Genomic DNA, 19,927 nt, shown 5'->3' with positions numbered 1-19,927 from the left:
TGAGTCCTGTAAATTGCTGCTGTTTCCAGTAATGGAGGGATCTTTCTTTGCCTTATCAGATTGTGACACTCTGTGTGAACTTGAATATTGATTTTGGGGCAAGAAAGGGAAGGGTTTTGGGGGGGGTTCATTTCAGAGCAAATGGAAAATGATGCATGGTTGTTCTTTTTATTTGTTTGTTGCTCATTTTTTTTAAATGCAGTACACTTTATCACTGGATAATGACTTGAATCTTACCATTCCTCTTTAGTCCACTGACATAGATTTTTCACTTTCAGCATTCCACACTTGTCACTTTTGCTGCTACCGAGCTTGACTGAAAAATCTTGTTGCTATATTTCAAACATAATCCATACAATGGGCATGACTGTTATTTACCCTAAGGCCCCTTATCCTGACACTGTAGTAGGAAAGTGTGGTAGTTTGGATGACACCCTACCCCAGTGAGTTCATTACTCTATTTATTGCTAATTATTATCATTTTCTTTCTCTGAGTACACTGTTCTTCACTAGTGAACGTGTTGCCCTTTACATCTTTCATATTCTAATTTCAGTTCTCTTTCTCTTTAGTTAGGTAGCTCCAGGCACTTTAGTGATATGGGTACTATGAAATAATGAATACACACACTGAATAGTAATAGAATATTGTTAATATCAAAGAGCATAGCATAGTTTGCATATATACAAATGTGTTAGGAGGAACATGTGTTTAATAAAATCTGGTTTTTACATAAAAAAACCTCACACACACACACACAGTGCTTACTGTATGTTCAAAAAGATGCATGCAAAGTTTAGCCAATATTGGGTATTTTATCAGCCATGTACATGGCAGGAATATAGATGTAGCCATTAAACATTTTAAAAAGTAAGTTGACATGTTTTTTCAAACTTCTTTCTAGACCGTACTCCATTATCAAAACATTCAGGCTGTATAAAGTACATGATTCCACCAAGTCATTATGTGTTGGGTGGAACTGCAAGTGGTAGGAAAATATTGGCTATGAGAAGTAGTAATAAAAAAAAAAAAGTTACTTTTTCTGAGGGATCAGGCTGCAGGCTGGAATAGCATTTCATGAGGTGAGTAAATAAAATGTTAACTGCCTTTGTGGCTGGTAGCCATCTTAAGGAGCTCCTGAGTTTCTTCTGTCTGTTGACGGACTTGCTCAAGATGTTCCATTAATTGACTCTGGTTGAATGCAGATGAAAATTCTGGATCTGAGAACAGAGGAAAACCAGGGTATGATTGTCCAGCCCACATAACTGAAGTGCTCTATCCATACACACATTCTTCCTTTTAAATTTCTTTAGAAATCAGATTTTTTGTTTGCACGCTAGATAGAAAGGTACACAGTTGACTCATTATTCATGATACAAATGTGCTATAGTTTCCCATAAAATCTATACTATGTAAACAATATTTCCTTACCACACAAGGGAGAATGATGACACTATATCGTTACCTCCTCCCCTTTGTGGGAAGGTTTGTGTGCTACTTTCTGCTGATCCAGATGCTCAGTGCTCAGATGAGCACTGCTGAGTCCAGTGTTGAATACAGTCTCCCAAAAACAACGGAGGAGGAAACAACTAGGCTACTGAACTGGCTGATGGTTCCTATTTTCTTTTGTTTTTTACTATTTTGACAGCAATTCTTTCACCTTCTTTCTACTTCCTCATCCCCCCAAAATACTATGAAAAGTGTTAAGAGGCTCAATCAAAACTAGTAGCCCTAAAATATGAGGCTTGCTAGTTTTAATTTGGTTTGGTAGGCATTCCTGGTCAGACATTTGAGAACAGAACAGTGGTACCTTTCAGCAGTCTACATGTCAAGTAGTTTGAATTCTCTGCATATTGCAATCCTCGCTTTATAATTGGGTAGACGTAGAGAAAGGCTTGTTGCTAAGCCAAGTTATACTGTGGGGGAAAAAGACATATCTGGCTTTAAGACTAAGCTTGTTAAGTTTATGGAAGGGATGGTAGGATAGTTTAATTTTGGCAATTGATCTTGGATTATCAGCAGATAAGTCTGCTCAATGGTCTGTGATGGGATGTTGGATGGGATGGGATCTGAGTTACTGCAGAGCTGAGTGCTGGCTGTGAGTTTGCCTACGTGCTCAGGGTTTCGCCTGATGCGCATATTCTGGGGTCAGGAAGGAATTTTCCTCCAGCAATTGGCAGAGGCCTGGAGTTTTGCCTTCCTCTGCAGCGTGGAGCATGGGTCACTTGCTGGTGGACTCTCTGCAGCTTGAGGTCTTCAAACCACAATTTGAAGACTTCAATAACTCGGACATAGGTTAGGGGTTGTTACAGAAGTAGATGGGTAGGGTTCTGTGGCCTGCTTTGTGCAGGAGGTCAGACTAGATGACTATATTGGTCCCTTCTGACCTATGAGTCTATATTTTAGGCCCATCAGCCTGGAAAAATGTCCATAAATAAAGAAGCAAAATGGTGGTAAAGACAGACCATTATTCATTCTCTCATCTCTTGTGCTAAAGGATAATAATTTACAGTTAATGAGTGAAAATTTAATGAACAAGCACTAACCAGGAGATTATTGGGTGTGTTCTTTGTACATTTTGATATTTTTCTAAGACAAAGAGCTAGTCCAGTTCCATCTGGACAAATAGCCATGCACAGAGCTCCTATTTCCCTGTGATAGGCTATACTTTCCCAATAAAGCCTGTTCCATTTTCAGAAAGTAAAACGGCACCAGTTTGCCTTTATTTTAGAAAAATCATTCTGGTAAGTGTATCTTAAAAGAGCCAAGGTAATTTCTACCCCTGAGTCTTCTCTCTCTCTCTCTCTCTCTCCCCCCCTTTGATTTGGTGAATAGAGATAATCCCCAGTAAGCAGTAGCACTGTCAGGTACATTTACTGTATGTGAAGCTTTTTTTCCTAGGCAGTGAATGTATTGCATTGATGTCAGCGGACTTGGCAGAATTCAATTTTTATTTTTTGGTAATCTTGACAGATATCAATGTTTATTTTTAACTTTTTTATATTATTGATTTATAGTTTGAGTTGTGCAAAATTCTGGGGTTTAAACCTTTTATTTTTATTGATTGAAATTTTCACGGTTGCAGGAAATGATGAGGGAGGGTTAGACAGTTATTATTTAATAACAGTCACCATTGAGATTCAAAACGTTAAAACTTTATAACCATTAAAACACAAATTGGCAATATCACATGTCAAAATACACAAAGTAAATTTCCTTAAATCAAACTCCAATAATTTCTCAAACAGCAATTTTTTCTTTGCCTATCTGTAAATTTTGATTATAATTTCTAATTTTTTTCATTGGTTTGTGTGTGCACAGCAAAATCGACATGTACTGATAAAAATCTAATCCTTCAAAGCCTGGATATGAGCAGTTTAGGACTGAGCTGTGCCTTGCAGTCTAGGTATTGGTAGTAAGAACTGATGAATCAAGGGACATACCTTCCAGTAATTTGCCCAGCGTAGAAATACCCAGCTGCTGGAAGCGAATCTCTTGGTGGTTTAGAAAATTCATGAGGTAGCGCTGAACTTCCTCCATGTGGCATTTCAGCAGAGACATCACTTTATCTATATCAATGGGGGTAGAGTGAGAGAGGTAGAAACAATTTAAAGTGAGCACTTATTTGTTACAGGTTTCATAAGGCAACATTTTTAATCAAATGGGGAATTTAATGCTATTTCTTCTCCCCTACCCAACTACATGCAAAGTTCCAATTTTAATGGACAGTAAAAGAGCCTCCACATGTTATAAATCCATTCGTGTCAATGATATTGCAGTTAAATTGTATGCAAGGTTTCTACTGACCAGGCTGCTGCACTGAGAGCCTGATATACAGTATTTGTAGAGTGTACATGCTATTTATGGACTTTTCAAACTATTGATCAGCCTTTCACACCCTCTCACCTAGTCTGTAAATATTGCAAAAGCTCTGTGCATGGTTAGTGCTTGAAGGCAGCATTTCTTTCTCTGGATAAGATTCTTCCTCAGCGTAAGATGTTTGATATGGGGATTGAAGTAGGTTTGAATTTTTTCCCTTGCTAGAACCTTTCATTCCAGACTCTAATATCTGTCAGGTCAGAGTGGGAGAGAATTTTGAATTTAACTACTCCTTTCATTGGAGAGAGGTGTCGAATAAGATTGAATATTCTTGCTCCATTTCTGTTTTATTTCATATATATATATATAAAATATAAAAAAATCCTATTTCGCAAGTTGAAAAGATCTAAATTGTATGGAGCAACTATATTGGGCGCACAGGTGTCTATTCTCTGCAGATAATGCAATGCCCTTTTGATTAGCCCTCATCGTAATTCAGAGATTACTGGATAAATTCTCAGAGGTCTGCTTTCCTGAGTGTTCCAGTTAAATTATTCCAGAACTAAGGTAATGTTATTGGCTCAAGAAGGCTGTGTTGGTCAGTGGATGGAGTTAAGTTAAACTTCTTGAGCCAAATAATTTCTGACGTAACTTCTTTGTAACGTAACTCCTCTGCTACCTACTCTCAACCATATTATATGGACTGAACTAGAGTACTTTGTAGGTGGGCAGGGAGAAAGAAGACTTGAACATATTCCAGACAGGAAATATCATCAAATTATTTCCTTCCCCTCCCCCTCCTCCCAAAGATGAGAAATGCCATACACCATCCCATCCTCTTGCCCATCTTGCTTCAAGGTCCTTGATCAAGTTTCTCACAGTGACACACAGAATAACCACTGTAGAATGTGCCAGACCAACTAGCAGCTGGTTGTTGTGGTTAGAGCAGGAGACTAAGCACCAGAGCCTCTGCTGGTGTAAATTGGTATGGCTCCATGGAGTAAAGCCTAGGAATCAGTCCCGAGTTCTATTATGCCTCTGCCATGGATTTACTATTTGACCACAGCTAAATCTATCTTTCAGAGCCCAAGTTTCCCCTGCTATAAAATGGGAGCAGTAATACTTACCTAGCTCACCAAGGTATTTTGAAGCTCAACAGTATTTGTGAAGCATTTTGACATCAGCTGAAGTGTGCTATGAAAATGTTAATGATTATTTAGTGACTGAAGGCCAAAACCCTTCTTGAAAAGACACAGTTGACATTTTACTTTACACAATATAAATGTGTCAGAAATGTAATTAAACTCTATGCATAACATTTACCATGACATATCATGTGTCGGACAATGGAGGCAGCTTGAAATGATGGCTCGGTATATTCCCGTTGCCCAGCCAGTCTCACTAGGCACTTTATCAGGGGCTCATTCATCCATTCTAGCAAGTGTAATGTAGCACCTTCTGGGAGACAGGAAGGAACAAAAAGGCTACATAAAGACATGTGAATAAGCTGTAAAAAAAAAAAAAAACAAAAAAAACCAAGGGCTTTAGAAATGCATCAACCCGAAGGCCAAAAGCCAGACTGTCTAAACAGGACAGTTCGACGCCCTTTGCACAACTGGAGGACCAGAATGAATGCAGTACTTTTTGAAAAGCAACTTCTGGGACCTAGAACCCACAGCTTCAGGCTGTGAATTCAGTGAAAATTTGGCCTATAGAAAGGCTGATAATTTTTATAATGTGATTCATCTGTTCAGAACACATGCCACTTTATGTGAAACAAAATGGTGGTCTCAACCTGCCCACTGGATAAGTGTCCTCCTCGCAAAACTAACTGCCACCAATCAGCAACCTTGGTGATAGTCACAGCAGGGAGGCAGAACCGCTGAATGGTCATGAGACTGAAATACCCTCCCAACCCAAAGGTGCTCATTCCGGGTCATGGTTGTGGCCTATTGAGGGGCAGGGTGGGAAAGCATGTACTGTTCCTCTCACACCCACTGCTGCCCTCCTGAGGGTAAAGGGAGGGTTTTTAACTCCAAGACTGTCCATCTGGAACTTCTAACGTACACAAAATCCACATGCAAACATTAAAAAAGCAAACGCAAAGTCGCTTTGCTTTTTAGCTTTTTCCTTTTGCTAAGTAGGTCTTTGCTGCTATAAAATTAATTATCTGAAATTAATGGAAAAATACATCAGGGTCACAAACCAGTGGAATCACAGTATCATTACAATTAAAAACACATAAGCCAGCTACACTAGCAATATTAGACAAAGTGAATTGTGATCAGAGCAGTTTTTAAAAGCTGAAACAGTTCAACAGACAAGAATTCAAACAGTAGGGCCTATTTCTCCCACCAGTCTACACTCACTGAAGTTAATAGCAAAACTCCCATTGACTTTATTGTGAGCAGAAATGGGCTGTGTGTTTGCACGCGCTCATCTCTTTTTAGCAATAATGAGAGATGTGTGCATGCTGTGAAATTATGCTGCTTGCTATGTGATTGCTCCCTTACCATGCTTTGCCAGCTCACCAAGAGAACATGTCACGTAATTAAGAGATTCTTCTTGAATTTCAGTAAACAAGATAGCCTGAAGGAGTCCTTCCACACATGGACTTTCAATGATTCCCTGTGATGGGAAAGAGATGATATTTAGTTCTTTTACAGTGCTTTGTAACTTCCATGGACTTCACAAACATTAACTAATTCATAGAATACTGAGGATAAAATGGGCCAGTGCTAACAATTGCCACCTGCTTACCCATAATAGACAAGATGCATTGTGCTGGTGGGAGAGAGGTCAAGCTTGATACTCATCTTGGATTTTTTGGGACCATACTGATTTCGACAGAGCAGTCACACAGGCTCTGTCTATGGGATGGTCACAGGACCTCAGATCGCTTATAGAGCCAAAAAAACTTCATGTTGTGAGTCATTGTGTCAGGATGTGTTTTATTGCAAGGTCATTGTGTGCTGATGTTTTGATGTGGACCAAAAAAGTCAGTATATTGAATTACCATATGCCATGCAACACAGAAGCTTATTGTTTTCTCATCATAACCTCCACATTTTTGACAACTTTCTGGCATTTAAATGCTCAGATCTATACAAGATATTTTAGGTGTGGTCTTACCAGAGCCAAACAGCAAGGGAGTATTACTTCTCTGGGGTGTGCCATGGTGGTTCGCCATATCCAGCTAAACCTTGCAATGTCATATCACATTGTGAATTGCTTAAACATACTTTTGTTCATCTACTTCCTTTAAGGTGCAGTGTGGGGAAAAAAGCTTTTAAAAAAAAATTAACACATTTATCCAGCCAGTGACAACTACCTCCAGGGTGTCATGGCCCTTGGGACCATGCAGAGAACTGTGTATCCAAGGGAAAAAAAATTAGTAAATGTGCCATAGGACGCTAATGCTATTGTGATGTTTTGGGCCATTAGGACCAGACTTCACTGCATACACAGTAACACTAGCATCCTATGAAACTTTTTAATAAAAGTTCTTCTTTGGATACAAGTTCTTCTAAACCCAAGGGCCATGAAACCCACTCTCTGCCCTAATTTTCTTACTGGAAGAAAATCCCATTTGGCATGGCTAGGCCACAAGGACAGTTCAGACCACTGGAAGAGGTTTGAGGAACCATCAATCCAACCTTCAGATCCTGGTCAGATTTGGTGGGTCCTACAGGGTGGAGCTCCTGACATGCGAATGGGCAGGAGTTCCTTCTCTCAGCTGTGAGAAGGTAACAAGAGAATATCTGGATTCCTCGCTGCACGTAAAACAATGATAGCGGGGAGAGTTGTGATGGTTTGGTATCTGTCTGTATATGTCTGTAATAACATGTGACCTCCATTTGATAGCATAACCATCACTGAGAAACATGTGACCTACATTTTGAGCATGTCAGTGTAGTTTTCCCCATTTGGATTTTGGTAAGTGCCTGACTGGAGCGTTACAGCATGTGAGTTAGTCACATGATAGAGAACACACAAATCTTATCAAAGGGCAGGATCTGCTCCAGCTTCCCTCTCTCTCATGGTGGACCACTGCCAGACAACAGAAAGACTGCAGGAGAGGCCTACCCAGCTGACATACTGGGTCGCCTAGGACTCACAAATAGGCGTGAGCACAGACTCAGGGGCGAGCGTGTATAGGCTTTTTGTTATTTTTCCATAAGATCTGTAACTCCTGTGTTCTTCAAGGATAAAAGTTATTGTGATTTTAGTGACTCTTGTGCAAAGCCTGTGTTCCTTACTCTGCCCTGTAGTTCCTGGGAAGTTAAATTATAAATTGTGGTGCCCAGGGCAAGGTGGAACTACAGGGGGAATGAGTAAGTGACCGGGGAAGTCTGAGAAGTCTCATCATGGGTTTCACCACCTAGAGTGGTTAGACTGTGAAGTCCCACCTCTCAAGGAAGGGTGACAGCAAGTCCACATTGTGGAGTGTACCTTAGCAACCTAGAGCTAGAAACAGTGTCTGGACTGTGCCCAAACCCTGTTGGCTTGGTAGCTGATGGGATCCAAAGCTTGGTTCCATTACAACTGACTGGTGACCATGCACTAAAAGGGGATTCAGCCAGGTCTGTAACAAGAGTTATCACCTAATCAGAAACTCATAAAAAGGGCAGGCACCGTTTCGGGCAGAAAGACAAATCTGCAAAATGCAGGAAAAGGCTTTCAAGGGGGACATTCTCTACAGCTCAGTCAGGAAAGTGGGTTACACGTAGGCAAAGCAAATGTGTATTAAGCCATTGAATATAAGATTTTTGTATAAATTGTTTCCTGGTTGACCACAGGGTGAGGGGGACCAGGTTAGTCAAGACTGCTGCTTTTCAAGTTCAGCCACAATACTTGTGTACCCTGTTGCCATAAAGGGGGCTTTTGTTGGTTTGGTTTTTTTGTGACAAAGACCCTTAATTGGTTTGGGGGCACTTTCTTGGGGTGGACAATACAATTAAATGAGCCCCCTATTAATCAGATGATAAATACTTAGACTCAAAATGATATAAACACATCTCCTTATAACATTTGAAAATGAGGACCGACCTTTACTCTTCCTCCAGGACTTCAGTTCAGAGCCATGTATTTGTCTGTTATAGGTGATAGCACAACTACCTAGAACGGCTGTGGTTTTGGTGATTTGTAACTTCAATGCTTGTTGCACACATTATGAACTACTGGACTGTGGTCTAGCTGGGTTCATCATAAGGAAACTGATTTTCATAATGTGCGGTTGGTGGAAATTCCCTTTTCGGCCCTAACTTGTGATCAGTTTTCTGCCTTGAACCATGAAGCTTGTGAAACCTTATAATTTTTGTCGAATACTGTATCTGAAGAGGCTGTTGTTAGGCATTCAGATTTCTAATCTGTTTTAATCTTGCTAAAATATTTGTTCTCCTAATGTTCAGCAACAGTGAGTTCCATAGGTTTATATCAGTCTTTCTTTCACATGTATCTTCCAGTTTAAATGAGTGTGCTCTCGTGTTATGGAAGACAGGAAAGAGGAATGCAAGACTAGTTTTTCCTATTTATAATAAAATACAATTTTATTTTATATTGCAGTGTTTGTCTCATAAGCTGTATCCCATGCTCTACTCTATAAAGTTAAACGAAGAATGAAAGCAGCAGGAAGGAGATGTTAAGATGCAGAAAAGGAAGGAAAGGTAGGTTTCCAGGTTTGAAATGAGATGAGTCAGCGAGGCAGGAAAATGTGTCCAAAATTCAGAGCTGCAGAGAAGAAGGCTCTTGCACCAGAATTAATCAGATTATGTGCAGAGACAGAAAGGAAGCTAGTGCAACACAACTGAAGGAAGGACGGAGAGAGTAAAGCAGGCACAGAGAGGCCTTTCAAAAACAAGAAAAACATTGAACTGGATCAAATGGGAAGCCAGTGGAGTTGTTTGAGGATGTGGATAATGTGATTGTATTTCCCTGTAAAAGTAGGAAGGTGGCCCGAGAGAACTGAACTTCACTAGTAAAGGGGTGAGGAAATGAATGCATGGATGAGGATTTCATCAGAACTGGAGATGAATCAGGCAATGCAGATTGGCAATTATAAGTAACACATTTTATATACTTCTTCTTTCCATTTGAATAATCAATGCTAGTCTCTTTTTAATCTCAGGCTTTTAAATCTCTCCTCGTATGGATGCCAACACCCCAAACCTGTGCTTCTAATCTTCAATAGCTCATCTCTTTAGTTATCAAGAAACAGCCTGGTTTATGAGCATGAAACTGTGGAATTTGAAGGGGCATGTGGGATTTGCTATATGTTAATTTATACTGCATAATTAGAAGACTTATTGGAATGTGGTGCTACAGGCTTTTCCAATCAGAAGAGTACAAATTACACTTACCTACTTGAAAGTAATAGATACAGAGTAACTCTAAAATTGTATGTATTGAAGCATCCCTCATCTCATGGGAAGGGATGAGTGTCATTAAAAGAGTGGCGCAAAAGCTTTGCAAAGCACTGAAGGCCCCAGGAAGAGACCATGACATCCTATGTGAGCTTTGATTCTGAATTTCCTCAATCACTGGCCTAGGAGAACTATAAAGTCTGGCTTTGTGTAGGCTTTTGGACAGGAAGGAGGACTTAGGAAAGTTTCTGGAAGGAAAAAAGCAGGACTTTGGGAAGGGATTGAGAGGTACGAGGCGCCATAGGTGCTAGAACTAGTGGTGCTGGGGGTGCGGGAGGACATGCTGACTTGAAGTGGATGCCATCATATACAGGGTTTACAGTTTGGTTCAATGGCTCTCAGCACCGCCACTATACAAATTGTTCCAGTACCCCTGCAAGGCTCTGTTTTCTTTTGCCTGGGTTTGTGTACCTTTTTGGCCTGGCAGCAAGGCAGTGGATGAATGGGATTATATTATCCAAACACAGGGAAATCAGATAAATGTTGGACCTCACAAATATCTAGCCACAGACATCCATTGTAAAAAGAAAGGATTGTCTTGTGGTTAATCCACTGGACTAGGATTGGAAGATGAGGATTCAACTCTCTCTCAGCCTCAGACCTTCTGGGTGACTTGGGCAAGTCACTAAATCTCTCTGTGCCTGACACCTCCCTGCTCTACATATGCTAGACCAGCCATACTCAGACTGAGGCTCGTGAGCCACAAGTGGCTCTTTAATGTCACCTGTGGCTCTTTGCAGTACAAGATATTGAAACACTGTGTGATTTAATTATTAAGCAATCAGGCTGCTTCTACTATGTTATTAACTAATTCAACTTGACAAAACAATACTTGGTCAGTTATTTTCCTGTGAGAATATGTTCTATCTATCTATCTATCTATCTATCTATCCATCCCTTCCTTTTATATAGCAAATGAAACAACGAATTCACTTTACTGTGGCTCTTTTGGGTAACGTTGATCACTAATTTGGATTCTGAACCACTGAGTTCTGGGTATCACTGCCCTAGATGAAAAATGTAGCTATTAAAACCATGAGACTCTATCACTGGCCTGTATGAAAAATTAAATATATCTGATTTTCCACAACATTTAATACTGTATAACAACGGAAACAGAGATAAAAGACAACTTTTAATGTGGAACATCAGATCCTGCCCACTTGTACACTCCTGGGAATTTTGCCACTAACTTCAGTGGGAACAGGAGCAGGCCCAGAGTGTAAGACTTTTTTTGCCTATGATTTTAAAAGCCATTCTTTGGTGTGAGTAACTCTTATCTGATATAGCTGGAAGTGCAGCCTTCCAGTGTGTAATTCTGTGAAGAAAAACTTCTACTCACCTGTATGTTTTTGCAAAGGCTCAGATTTTTGATGATACAGGCAGTATGACCAACGATCCCTGGGTCCGTTTGGTGAGTTAACAATAGCACCCCCAGGTTCTGCAGCACCTCTCCATGCATTAAAGCATCCTGCAAGAGCAACAAGCCATTCAATCACTGCTGATAATGACAGTGCTAAAGCATGTGATGTGACTCCATGTTATGTCATGAGTAGGACTACCCCAGCTCAACTTGCAGCTGTTTTAAACTAGCTATAGTTTAGAGCTGTAGTTCTCAAATTGTGGTCCATTGACCACTCCTGTTACACATAACATATGCTAGTGGTCTGTGGAGAGGTGGATGGTCCGATGGTACTGGCTGATACTCCTCATTTCCAGCTGACAAATCCCATCAAATACTTTTAAAATATTAAAGTGCCAGCTAAGCAATAGCTGTAGTAATCAAAGGGAGGCATGTGATTGTGAATGAGAAGGGCAGTGCTCTGGGTAATGGTGAATGGAAGAGGTAGATCATTCAGCAATCTTTACATTAGATAGTGTGACAGACCCAGGCCAGTGGGGTACAGGAGTCTGATAGAGGGCAAATATACTGGTCACTGGCTAAGTAGTTTTCTGTTCCCTGAGTGACCAGAGCAGGGGCTGCACTAGAGTAATCAGGAACCTGCTAGAACCAATTCAGGCAAACAAGCTGATTAGAACACCTGCAGCCAATCAAGGCAGGCTAATCAGGGCACCTAGGTTTAAAAAGGAGCTCACTCCAGTCAGAAAGGAAGGAGCCAGAGGAGAGGAAGTGCATGTGAGGAGCTGGGAGCAAGAGGCACAAGGAGCTGAGAGTAAGAGGGTGTGCTGCTGGAGGACTGAGGAGTACAAGCTTTATCAGAGACCAGGAGGAAGATCCTGTGGTGAGGATAAAGAAGGTGTTTGGAGGAGGCCATGGGGAAGTAGCCCAGGGAGGTGTAGCTGTCCTGCAGCTGTTACAGGAGGTACTATAGACAGCTGCAATCCACAGGGCCCTGCGCTGGAACCTGGAGTAGAGGGCGGGCCCAGATTCCCCCCAAACCTCCCAACTCCTGATCAGACACAGGAGGAGTTGACCCAGACTGTGGGGAAGATCACTGAGGTGAGCAAATCTGCCAATAAGCGCAGGACCCACCAAGATAGAGAAGGAACTTTGTCACAACAGATATGGTCAGCTTGATTTGTTTTAAACAGACTTGTTTTAAATCAGTTTGTGATCAGGCACTTTTTAAAATCACATTCCTGAAATTCCTTTAAAAAAGATCCTTTAAAAATGGTATACTGGTTTCTCTGCTCTCCTATTGATATTTAAAGGCCTTTCAGAAAGCTTACCCCTTGCTGAACTTCCAGGCTTCTCTTATGCCAGTGGGATTGGACCCTAGCTCGAAGTTCGGAATTGTTGACCACCAGGTCTCCCTGGTATTAATATGAACTTATATATTGTTTTTCAGTAAGGTGAACTGGAGGGAAAACTCTCACACAGACTTAATCGGCTTTGGATCAGACCCATAGTTGCAAGCAATACCTAAGATCATAGTGTAGTTAAAAGGTTAGCAAATAAAACATTTATCTGTTCTTTCAGTCTGTTTGCTTTGGGCATTTGACAGTACTTTGTGTAGTCAGTAATGTACATCTTTATTCATACTGTTCAGAAACTGAGGCTTGCTAGCAAGGATGTACTAAATCTTTAACCCGGCATACATACTGAGATGAAAGACATTACTCTGGAGTTTTGGAAATGTCAGGCTCCTTGAAGCAGCATCAAAGTTAGGTGTCTTTAAAAATCAGTTTAAATTGCATCTTTCCTGATTTGTAGGTTGTTACAAAAGGGGTATTTTATTTTCACTTGATATTGACTGACATCTTCAAATGCATCCATTCCAAACACAGTCACAAGGTGAAATGCTAAAGCAAAACATGAAAGAAGACAAATCCAAAGTTCAGCACGATGGTTAAACTCAGGGAACAAAGTATGACTTAACAAGCTCAGAGGTCTACATGTTAGGTTTCAATCAGGGTGTGGTATGTACAGATATATGCTTGTGAATTTCTCTAGCGATGTCTTTCCCTCTCTTCGTAGACACAGCTCACCTAATCTAAGCTAGCTAGAATGCGTTCAACTAAGGGCTTGGCTACACTTGCAAGTTGCAGCGCTGGCGAGGGGGTTACAGCGCTGCAACTTAGCAGGTGTCTACACTTAAAAGCTCAGCCAGCGCTGCAACTCCCTGTTTGCAGCGCTGCTGATAACACTGGGTCTGCCTTCCGGTGTAGCGAGACCAGCGCTGGTGATGCAGCGCTGGTCATCAGTGGTGGAACACTTCAACGTTTTATTGGCCTCCAGGGTATTAGGACTTACCAGCATTCCTTTCAGCCTCTCTGGTCATCGCTTCGCACTCCACTGCCCTGGGCTCAGAGCCTGGAGAGGAGGGGGAGGTTGTAGAGGAACCCAAGAGGGAGCTAACTGAGGTTGGAGACTCCCAGGAGTCATGCAGGCAGGAGCTATTTCCAGCCAGGAAGAAGCTAGCCAGTCCGCAGCTGCTGGACTTGGTAGTGAGGAACCAGCAGAGGAGCCGTTCCGGTAGAAGCTTTTATTAAAGGATGCAAATGTTTTGGAGCAGGGGTAATGGCCTGCCTGCAAGCATGCTCAGATGTGGAATAGCCATTGATTTCCCTGTAGCTGCTCTTTGCTTTCCACAAGCCACAGAAACCCCATGGCTTCCACAGTGAAGCACCCCCACCCTCACCCTTCCCAGGTGAGCTGCGTGTGCAAGATGGCTCTGAGATAGCTGCTGTGGCAGATGTGGGTTGTAGGGTTCAGTGTTATTTCCCTGTAGCTGCTCTTTCCTTTCCACAAGTCACAGAAACCCCATGGCTTCCACAGTGAAGCAACCCCCACCCCTTCCCAGGTGAGCCACGAGGCAGCCCCCCCTTAACTGTGAGCGCGTGGTGGGGAAACTCGCCATCTCTATCTGCAAGCTGCGGCCTCTCTGTGCTATGCTCAGAATGTGTAAATGATGCTACAAAAACTCTTAAAAAACAATGCAGGCTCTGTATTAACAGTTTTTCTCTTCTGTGTTTTTTTAAAGTGACCTGTGATACTGCTCCATCAGGCAGACTTCTGAAAGACTGCAAAGCTTAAGAAAAAACCAGGAAGCTAAAAAGAGATGGTGAAAGCAGTTATGAATCTGTATTCACAAGAATAAAAAGTTGCAAGACTGGAGGGATAAGGAAACCATGAAAAAGGAACAGGCTGCCAAGATAAAGGAGAAGGCTGCCAAGAGAAAGGAATTGACTACCAGAGAAGCACAGATCGGCAGGGATGACTTAAAAAAAAGTGGAAAAAAAAAGCCTCTCATTTCTTTCATGTATTATTTTTTACTTTCCATAACTATATGAATAATAAAATTATATACATGCATCATATATGCTGTTGATTGGTTATTAAATGACTGCTGTTTCACATGTGTGGCCCCCACTCCCTGGGGGTGTGCACATGTGTTGGTTCAGCTGCTCCTGCAGGGTTAATGCCGGAAACTGCAGAGCAGCAGTGGACATGGGGCTGGCTGAAGGCAGGGCAGGGGCTGACTGGAGGTAGGGTCTGGCTGCAGGCAGGGCAAGGGATGTGGGCTGTTGAGACAAGGGGTGTGGGGCGGGCTGGGCTTCAGGCAGTGGGGTGGCAGCAGGGGTTGACTGGAAACAGGCAGGGGGTGCGGGCTGGGCAGAGTGTGCAGAGCTGGTGCGGCAGCAGTGTGTGGGGGGCTGGCTGGCTTCGGGCAGGGCTGCAGGGGTGTGTGGCAGGGTTGGCTGGAGACAGGACAGGGTGTTTGGCAGAGGTGGCTGTGGGCACGGGTGCAGAGCTGGCTGCAGGCAGGGGGCTGGACTGGTGTGGCAGGCATGGGGTGCAGCAGAGGCAGCTGGAACCCATCCAGCCTTAAGTAGCCCCAAACCACTCTACTCCAGGGACCTTTTAAATAGCCATGGGAGCGCTGGGGAATGCAAGAGGGAGGCGGGGCTCCGGAGGCTATTGAAGGACCGGGGTGGCAGAGGCAGCTGGAGCCCCAGGACTTTTAAATACCCCCTCACTGCCTAGGGCTCAGGGGGGCTATTTAAAGGGCCAGAGCTCCAGACGGGAGAGCGGGCTTGCTGCGCTCTCGCCGAGCGCGGCAAGCTCCGCGACTCCGCTCTCCCTGCTGAGCCCCGCCGCCCTGCCTCCTGCTGGCCGGAGCGCGACAAAGCCCGCCGCCCGTCTCTCTGGCTGGAGCCGGCCAGAGCGCCGCAAGCCCCGCAGCCAGCTGGAGCTCTAGCTGGGAGGAGCGGGCCATGCCGCGCTCCCACGCCGGTGCTTCACTTAAAGGAGCGGGACCATGGAGCAGACTGCAGCTGGGACTGGGTAAGTTAAAAAAAAAAAAAAATTAAAAAAGGTGCCTAAGGTGTGGGCCTCTTAGGCGTGGGGTCCGATTCCTGGCAGCACGGGTCGTTGGAACAGGAAGCGGAAAGACCCGCACCCTTCCGTCCCTTTCCAAATCCCACAGCGATCAAGAGATGGATTTTAACGAATTGTCCTCTTGGAACACGCCAGCCTGGAGTCATTCTAACATGCCACAGCTTCAGCATACGTCAGACAGCCGGCTCGCCACCAACGTGGGTCAGAAGTTGGTGGCCAGCCACACTGAGACCAGCTTGAGCAAGCGGCTGTCGCTGTCAGTGTGGACACACTGCAGCACTGGCCGTACACAGCTGTACGACCACAGCTGTAACTGCCAGCGCTGCAAAACTGTAAGTGTAGACAAAGCCTCACTGTAAAGACAATTTTGGATACTGTAGGTTTGACTCTTTTAAAAACCTGTGTAACTCCAACTGACTTCAGTGGAGCTACTCCCAACTTGCATCAGCAGGAGAGGGAGCTCAGGCTTTTTAATTGAGCACAGACCAAAAATGAACTCTTACAGGACATGAATAGGTCCACTGCCAATCTTTCTCATACATGTAGGATATACATTTGATCACTATTCCATCTGAAGGCAGGTATTAGAACACTAAATTCTGATGGGCCTGCAGTATTTTGCAATTATGTGTGTGAGACACAGATTTCGTTCCAAGTTCATTACTGTGATCCTCTGTTCAGTGAGGGAGAGCCACAGAGGCAGCATTCTCAATAGAAGATGGGTGAACAGATTCAGATGAGCTATTGGCCAAACTTCTTCCCCAGACTCAAACAGTTGGAACTGAAAAAAAGATCCTAATCCACACTGGCCAGAGAAACCATTCTAGCAGCAATTGTTTTTATCATTTTAATATCTGGCCTTTGTAAAGCACTCTGAGATCATCTAGTGAAGTGTGCTAGCAAGGATAAATATTATTCCCATTTTACAGATGGTGAAACCGAGATGCAGAAAAGTAAAGTTACTTTGTGTCCTAGAACACGTTAGTCAGTGGCAGAACTGGACTAGAACCCAGGTGTTCTGAGCCCTAATCCCTTGCTCTAACAAACATGGCTTCACCTCATGCTGAAAGGCTCTTTATTATGACACCCGACCTCTTCCTTAGGGCTTTGGCACTGGATTGCTCTTGACAGAACTGAACAGAATTCTCTTTGCATTGGGGAAGCTAATACAGTGTTATGTTGCACGCTCACCCTGAGTCAATGCAATGGCCAAGCCGGTGAATCACAGAGAGGCTTTCTATTAAGGAATGAAGGCTCCATGAAACATTCCATCTGATCAAATCCACGGTAACTAAAGGGCAGATAAATTTTACCCTATTGTATATTGGCCAGTATTTATAATGACTCAAGCATTACTTCATTTACTTGTAAACGTTAGCTTTGTTCTGTGGTTTGTTTTCCTACTGCTGTTCCCAGGGAACAGTCCCTCTAATTCATTCAGAATTCAGACCGGGCCAGAGAAGGAAACCTTGAAAAGAGCTGAAAAATAGGCTAGAAAGGGTGAGGGAGGAGGGAGGGAAACAAGAGCAATGGATAAGACCCTTGTCTAGATACTCAGAGTTGAATCTCACAATGCAGCAACATTCAACAATCAGTGACAGTGATGTTTGCTCACTAAAATAAATTTCAAAATGCAAACACTTCTCACCAGAGAATATACCCTTGAGACGACATTTCACTTCCAAGTGTCCTATTGTAGACCCACATATTACCCTTCCCCTGATGGATGGTTTGACTGTTTCATTGTTGATGTAACCACTTTGAACCTCTGGTCATGTTGGATGCTCCAGTTGTGTGCAGACAGGATGTGATTGGGGGGTTGATTGAAATACTTGACATACATTTTAGAAGCCATGAAGGGGATAGGTTGTATGCATAGCTTGAGGGGGTTGGGGGAAGGGGAAGCTGAACTGCAAGAGGTGCTTTCTTGGAAAATTAACAACTTTATTACTGAGGTAAAATTCTGACCCGATTCTTCACATTGAGTAACACTTTAGTAACCCCACTGACTTCACTTATTTAAATTGTAAACTCTTTGGGGTGTGGACCGACTTTTCATTCTGTGCATACAGTGCCTCGCACAATGCCGCCCAGATCCATGACTATGATCCCCTGTGCTAATGAAATTCAAATAAATAATAAGCATAATGCCTTTCAAAGGCATCATGCCTCCAGGCACTTCTGCTTGGGCAGTGCACCTTCTTGCCTTTCCCAGCACACTACTAAGTTGTAGGAGGCATAATTTTAACCATGCTGCGCTGAATGTGCAAGATCAATTGATGTACAAAGCACCAGGTCTGCAGTTCCCAGTGCGAGTTTCAAGCCAGCATGAATTTCTTTCAGTAATTAGCCCCTGAAAGCCCCTAAAACAAGCCTTGGGTAGTCAGATTATCTTGTCACTACTGTAAAAAGCTACATCATATGCTAGGCTTTCCCTTTTTTTTGCTTGACATCCTTAAATGTTAACTGATTTAAGAGGTTGTTAGCTTAAAAATCGTATTTTAAAATTTCCTTAGTCGTAACTACTGACACCATCAGCTATTGTAATGGAAATTATTGTACAGATGTTGCTTTTCACTATCTTATACTTTGTTTACTTTTGCATTTCCTTCTGCATGAACAAAGAAAATACTATGGTCAGCATTTTGTTTTGTTTGTTTTTATAATCTACCTCTAATCAGTTTTGCTTTCAAGTTCTCAGGCATTAGCAATAACATTTCACCATTTGTGGTGCCGTTTACCTTGAACAAAATAGCCAAATCTAACTAAATGGTTTGTCCACAAAGGGACAATTAACGCATCTTAAATCCCAGTGTGGATGCTCTCATTCAGAAGTAAAGTGGCCTTGTTTGCTTTAGTTTAGTGGTTCTTCAAAAGAGATCAATTCACTTGAACTTTCCTGAGTGTCCCTGTGTAGACAAGCCCTAACAAAATTACCATGCTGAGCCCTGTAGATAAGATGTAGCTTTCTTTCTCTGACCTGATGGTCTCTATCTCTCAGCATAGGCCTGGTCTACACTACGCGTTTAAACCAAATTTAACAGCGTTAAACCAATTTAACCCTGCACCCGTCCACACAACGAGGCCCTTTATATAGTTACAAAGGGCTCTTTAAACTGGTTTCTGTACTTCTCTCCGACGAGAGGAGTAGCGCTGAAATCGGTATTGCCATGTCGAATTAGGGTTAGTGTGGCTGCAAATCGACGGTATTGGCCTCCGGGCAGTATCCCACAGTGCACCATTGTAACCGCTCTGGAAAGCAATCTGACTCGGATGTAGTGGCCAGGTAGACAGGAAAGCCCCGCGAACGTGAATGCATTTCCTGTTGCCTAGCGTGGAGCTCTGATCACGGTGGCGATGCAGTCCCAAACCAAAAAGAGCTCCAGCATGGCCATACGGGAGATACTGGATCTGATTGCTCGTATGGGGAGACAAATCTGTTCTATCTGAGCTCCGTTAAGAAGACGAAATGACAAAAGCATTGAAAAAATCTCCAGGCTATGACACGAGTCGCACAGCCAGTGCTGTGGTGACAAGCGTAACGAAAAGCCAAAGATCAAATGGACGCTCATGAGGGAGAGAGGGGGATTGAGGACTGCAGCTATCCCACAGTCCCCGCAGTCTCCGAAAAGCATTGTGCATTCTTGGCTGAGCTCCCAATGCCTGTAGGGTCAAACACATTGTCCGGGTGGTCAGGTATACTTGTATTGTACCCTCCTCCCTCCCCGCGAAAGAAAGGAAAAAATTGTTTCTTGACTCTTTTCATGTCACCGTAATGTCTACTCATGCTGCTGGTAGACGCGGTGCGGCGCACTGAACCACAGCATCCTCTCCTCTCCCTCCCCTCCCCTCGCCAGTGGCAGACGGTACAGAAAAAAAGAGATG

The 19,927-nt window shown here is 43.1% G+C and overlaps 1 protein-coding gene across 1 annotated transcript in view; it reads right to left on the bottom strand.

Annotated features, from left to right (window-relative positions):
- Positions 1-133: 133 nt before the first annotated feature.
- The window catches only part of LOC116819332 (uncharacterized), a 44,907-nt gene continuing 25,113 nt past the window's right edge, over positions 134-19,927 (bottom strand). Inside the window, exons 10-14 of the mRNA XM_032770992.2 lie at positions 11,582-11,710; positions 6,331-6,445; positions 5,141-5,275; positions 3,442-3,567; positions 134-1,218 (exon numbers count right to left, since the gene is read on the bottom strand). Of these exons, the coding sequence (XP_032626883.1) occupies positions 1,097-1,218; positions 3,442-3,567; positions 5,141-5,275; positions 6,331-6,445; positions 11,582-11,710 (627 nt within the window). The 3' untranslated portion in view covers positions 134-1,096. The remainder of the gene's footprint in view (positions 1,219-3,441; positions 3,568-5,140; positions 5,276-6,330; positions 6,446-11,581; positions 11,711-19,927) is intronic.

The sequence above is a fragment of the Chelonoidis abingdonii genome, chromosome 3 (genome assembly GCF_003597395.2).
Source record: "Chelonoidis abingdonii isolate Lonesome George chromosome 3, CheloAbing_2.0, whole genome shotgun sequence".
Classification (NCBI taxonomy): domain Eukaryota; kingdom Metazoa; phylum Chordata; order Testudines; family Testudinidae; genus Chelonoidis; species Chelonoidis abingdonii.
This window is presented reverse-complemented; position numbering and strand designations above follow the sequence as displayed.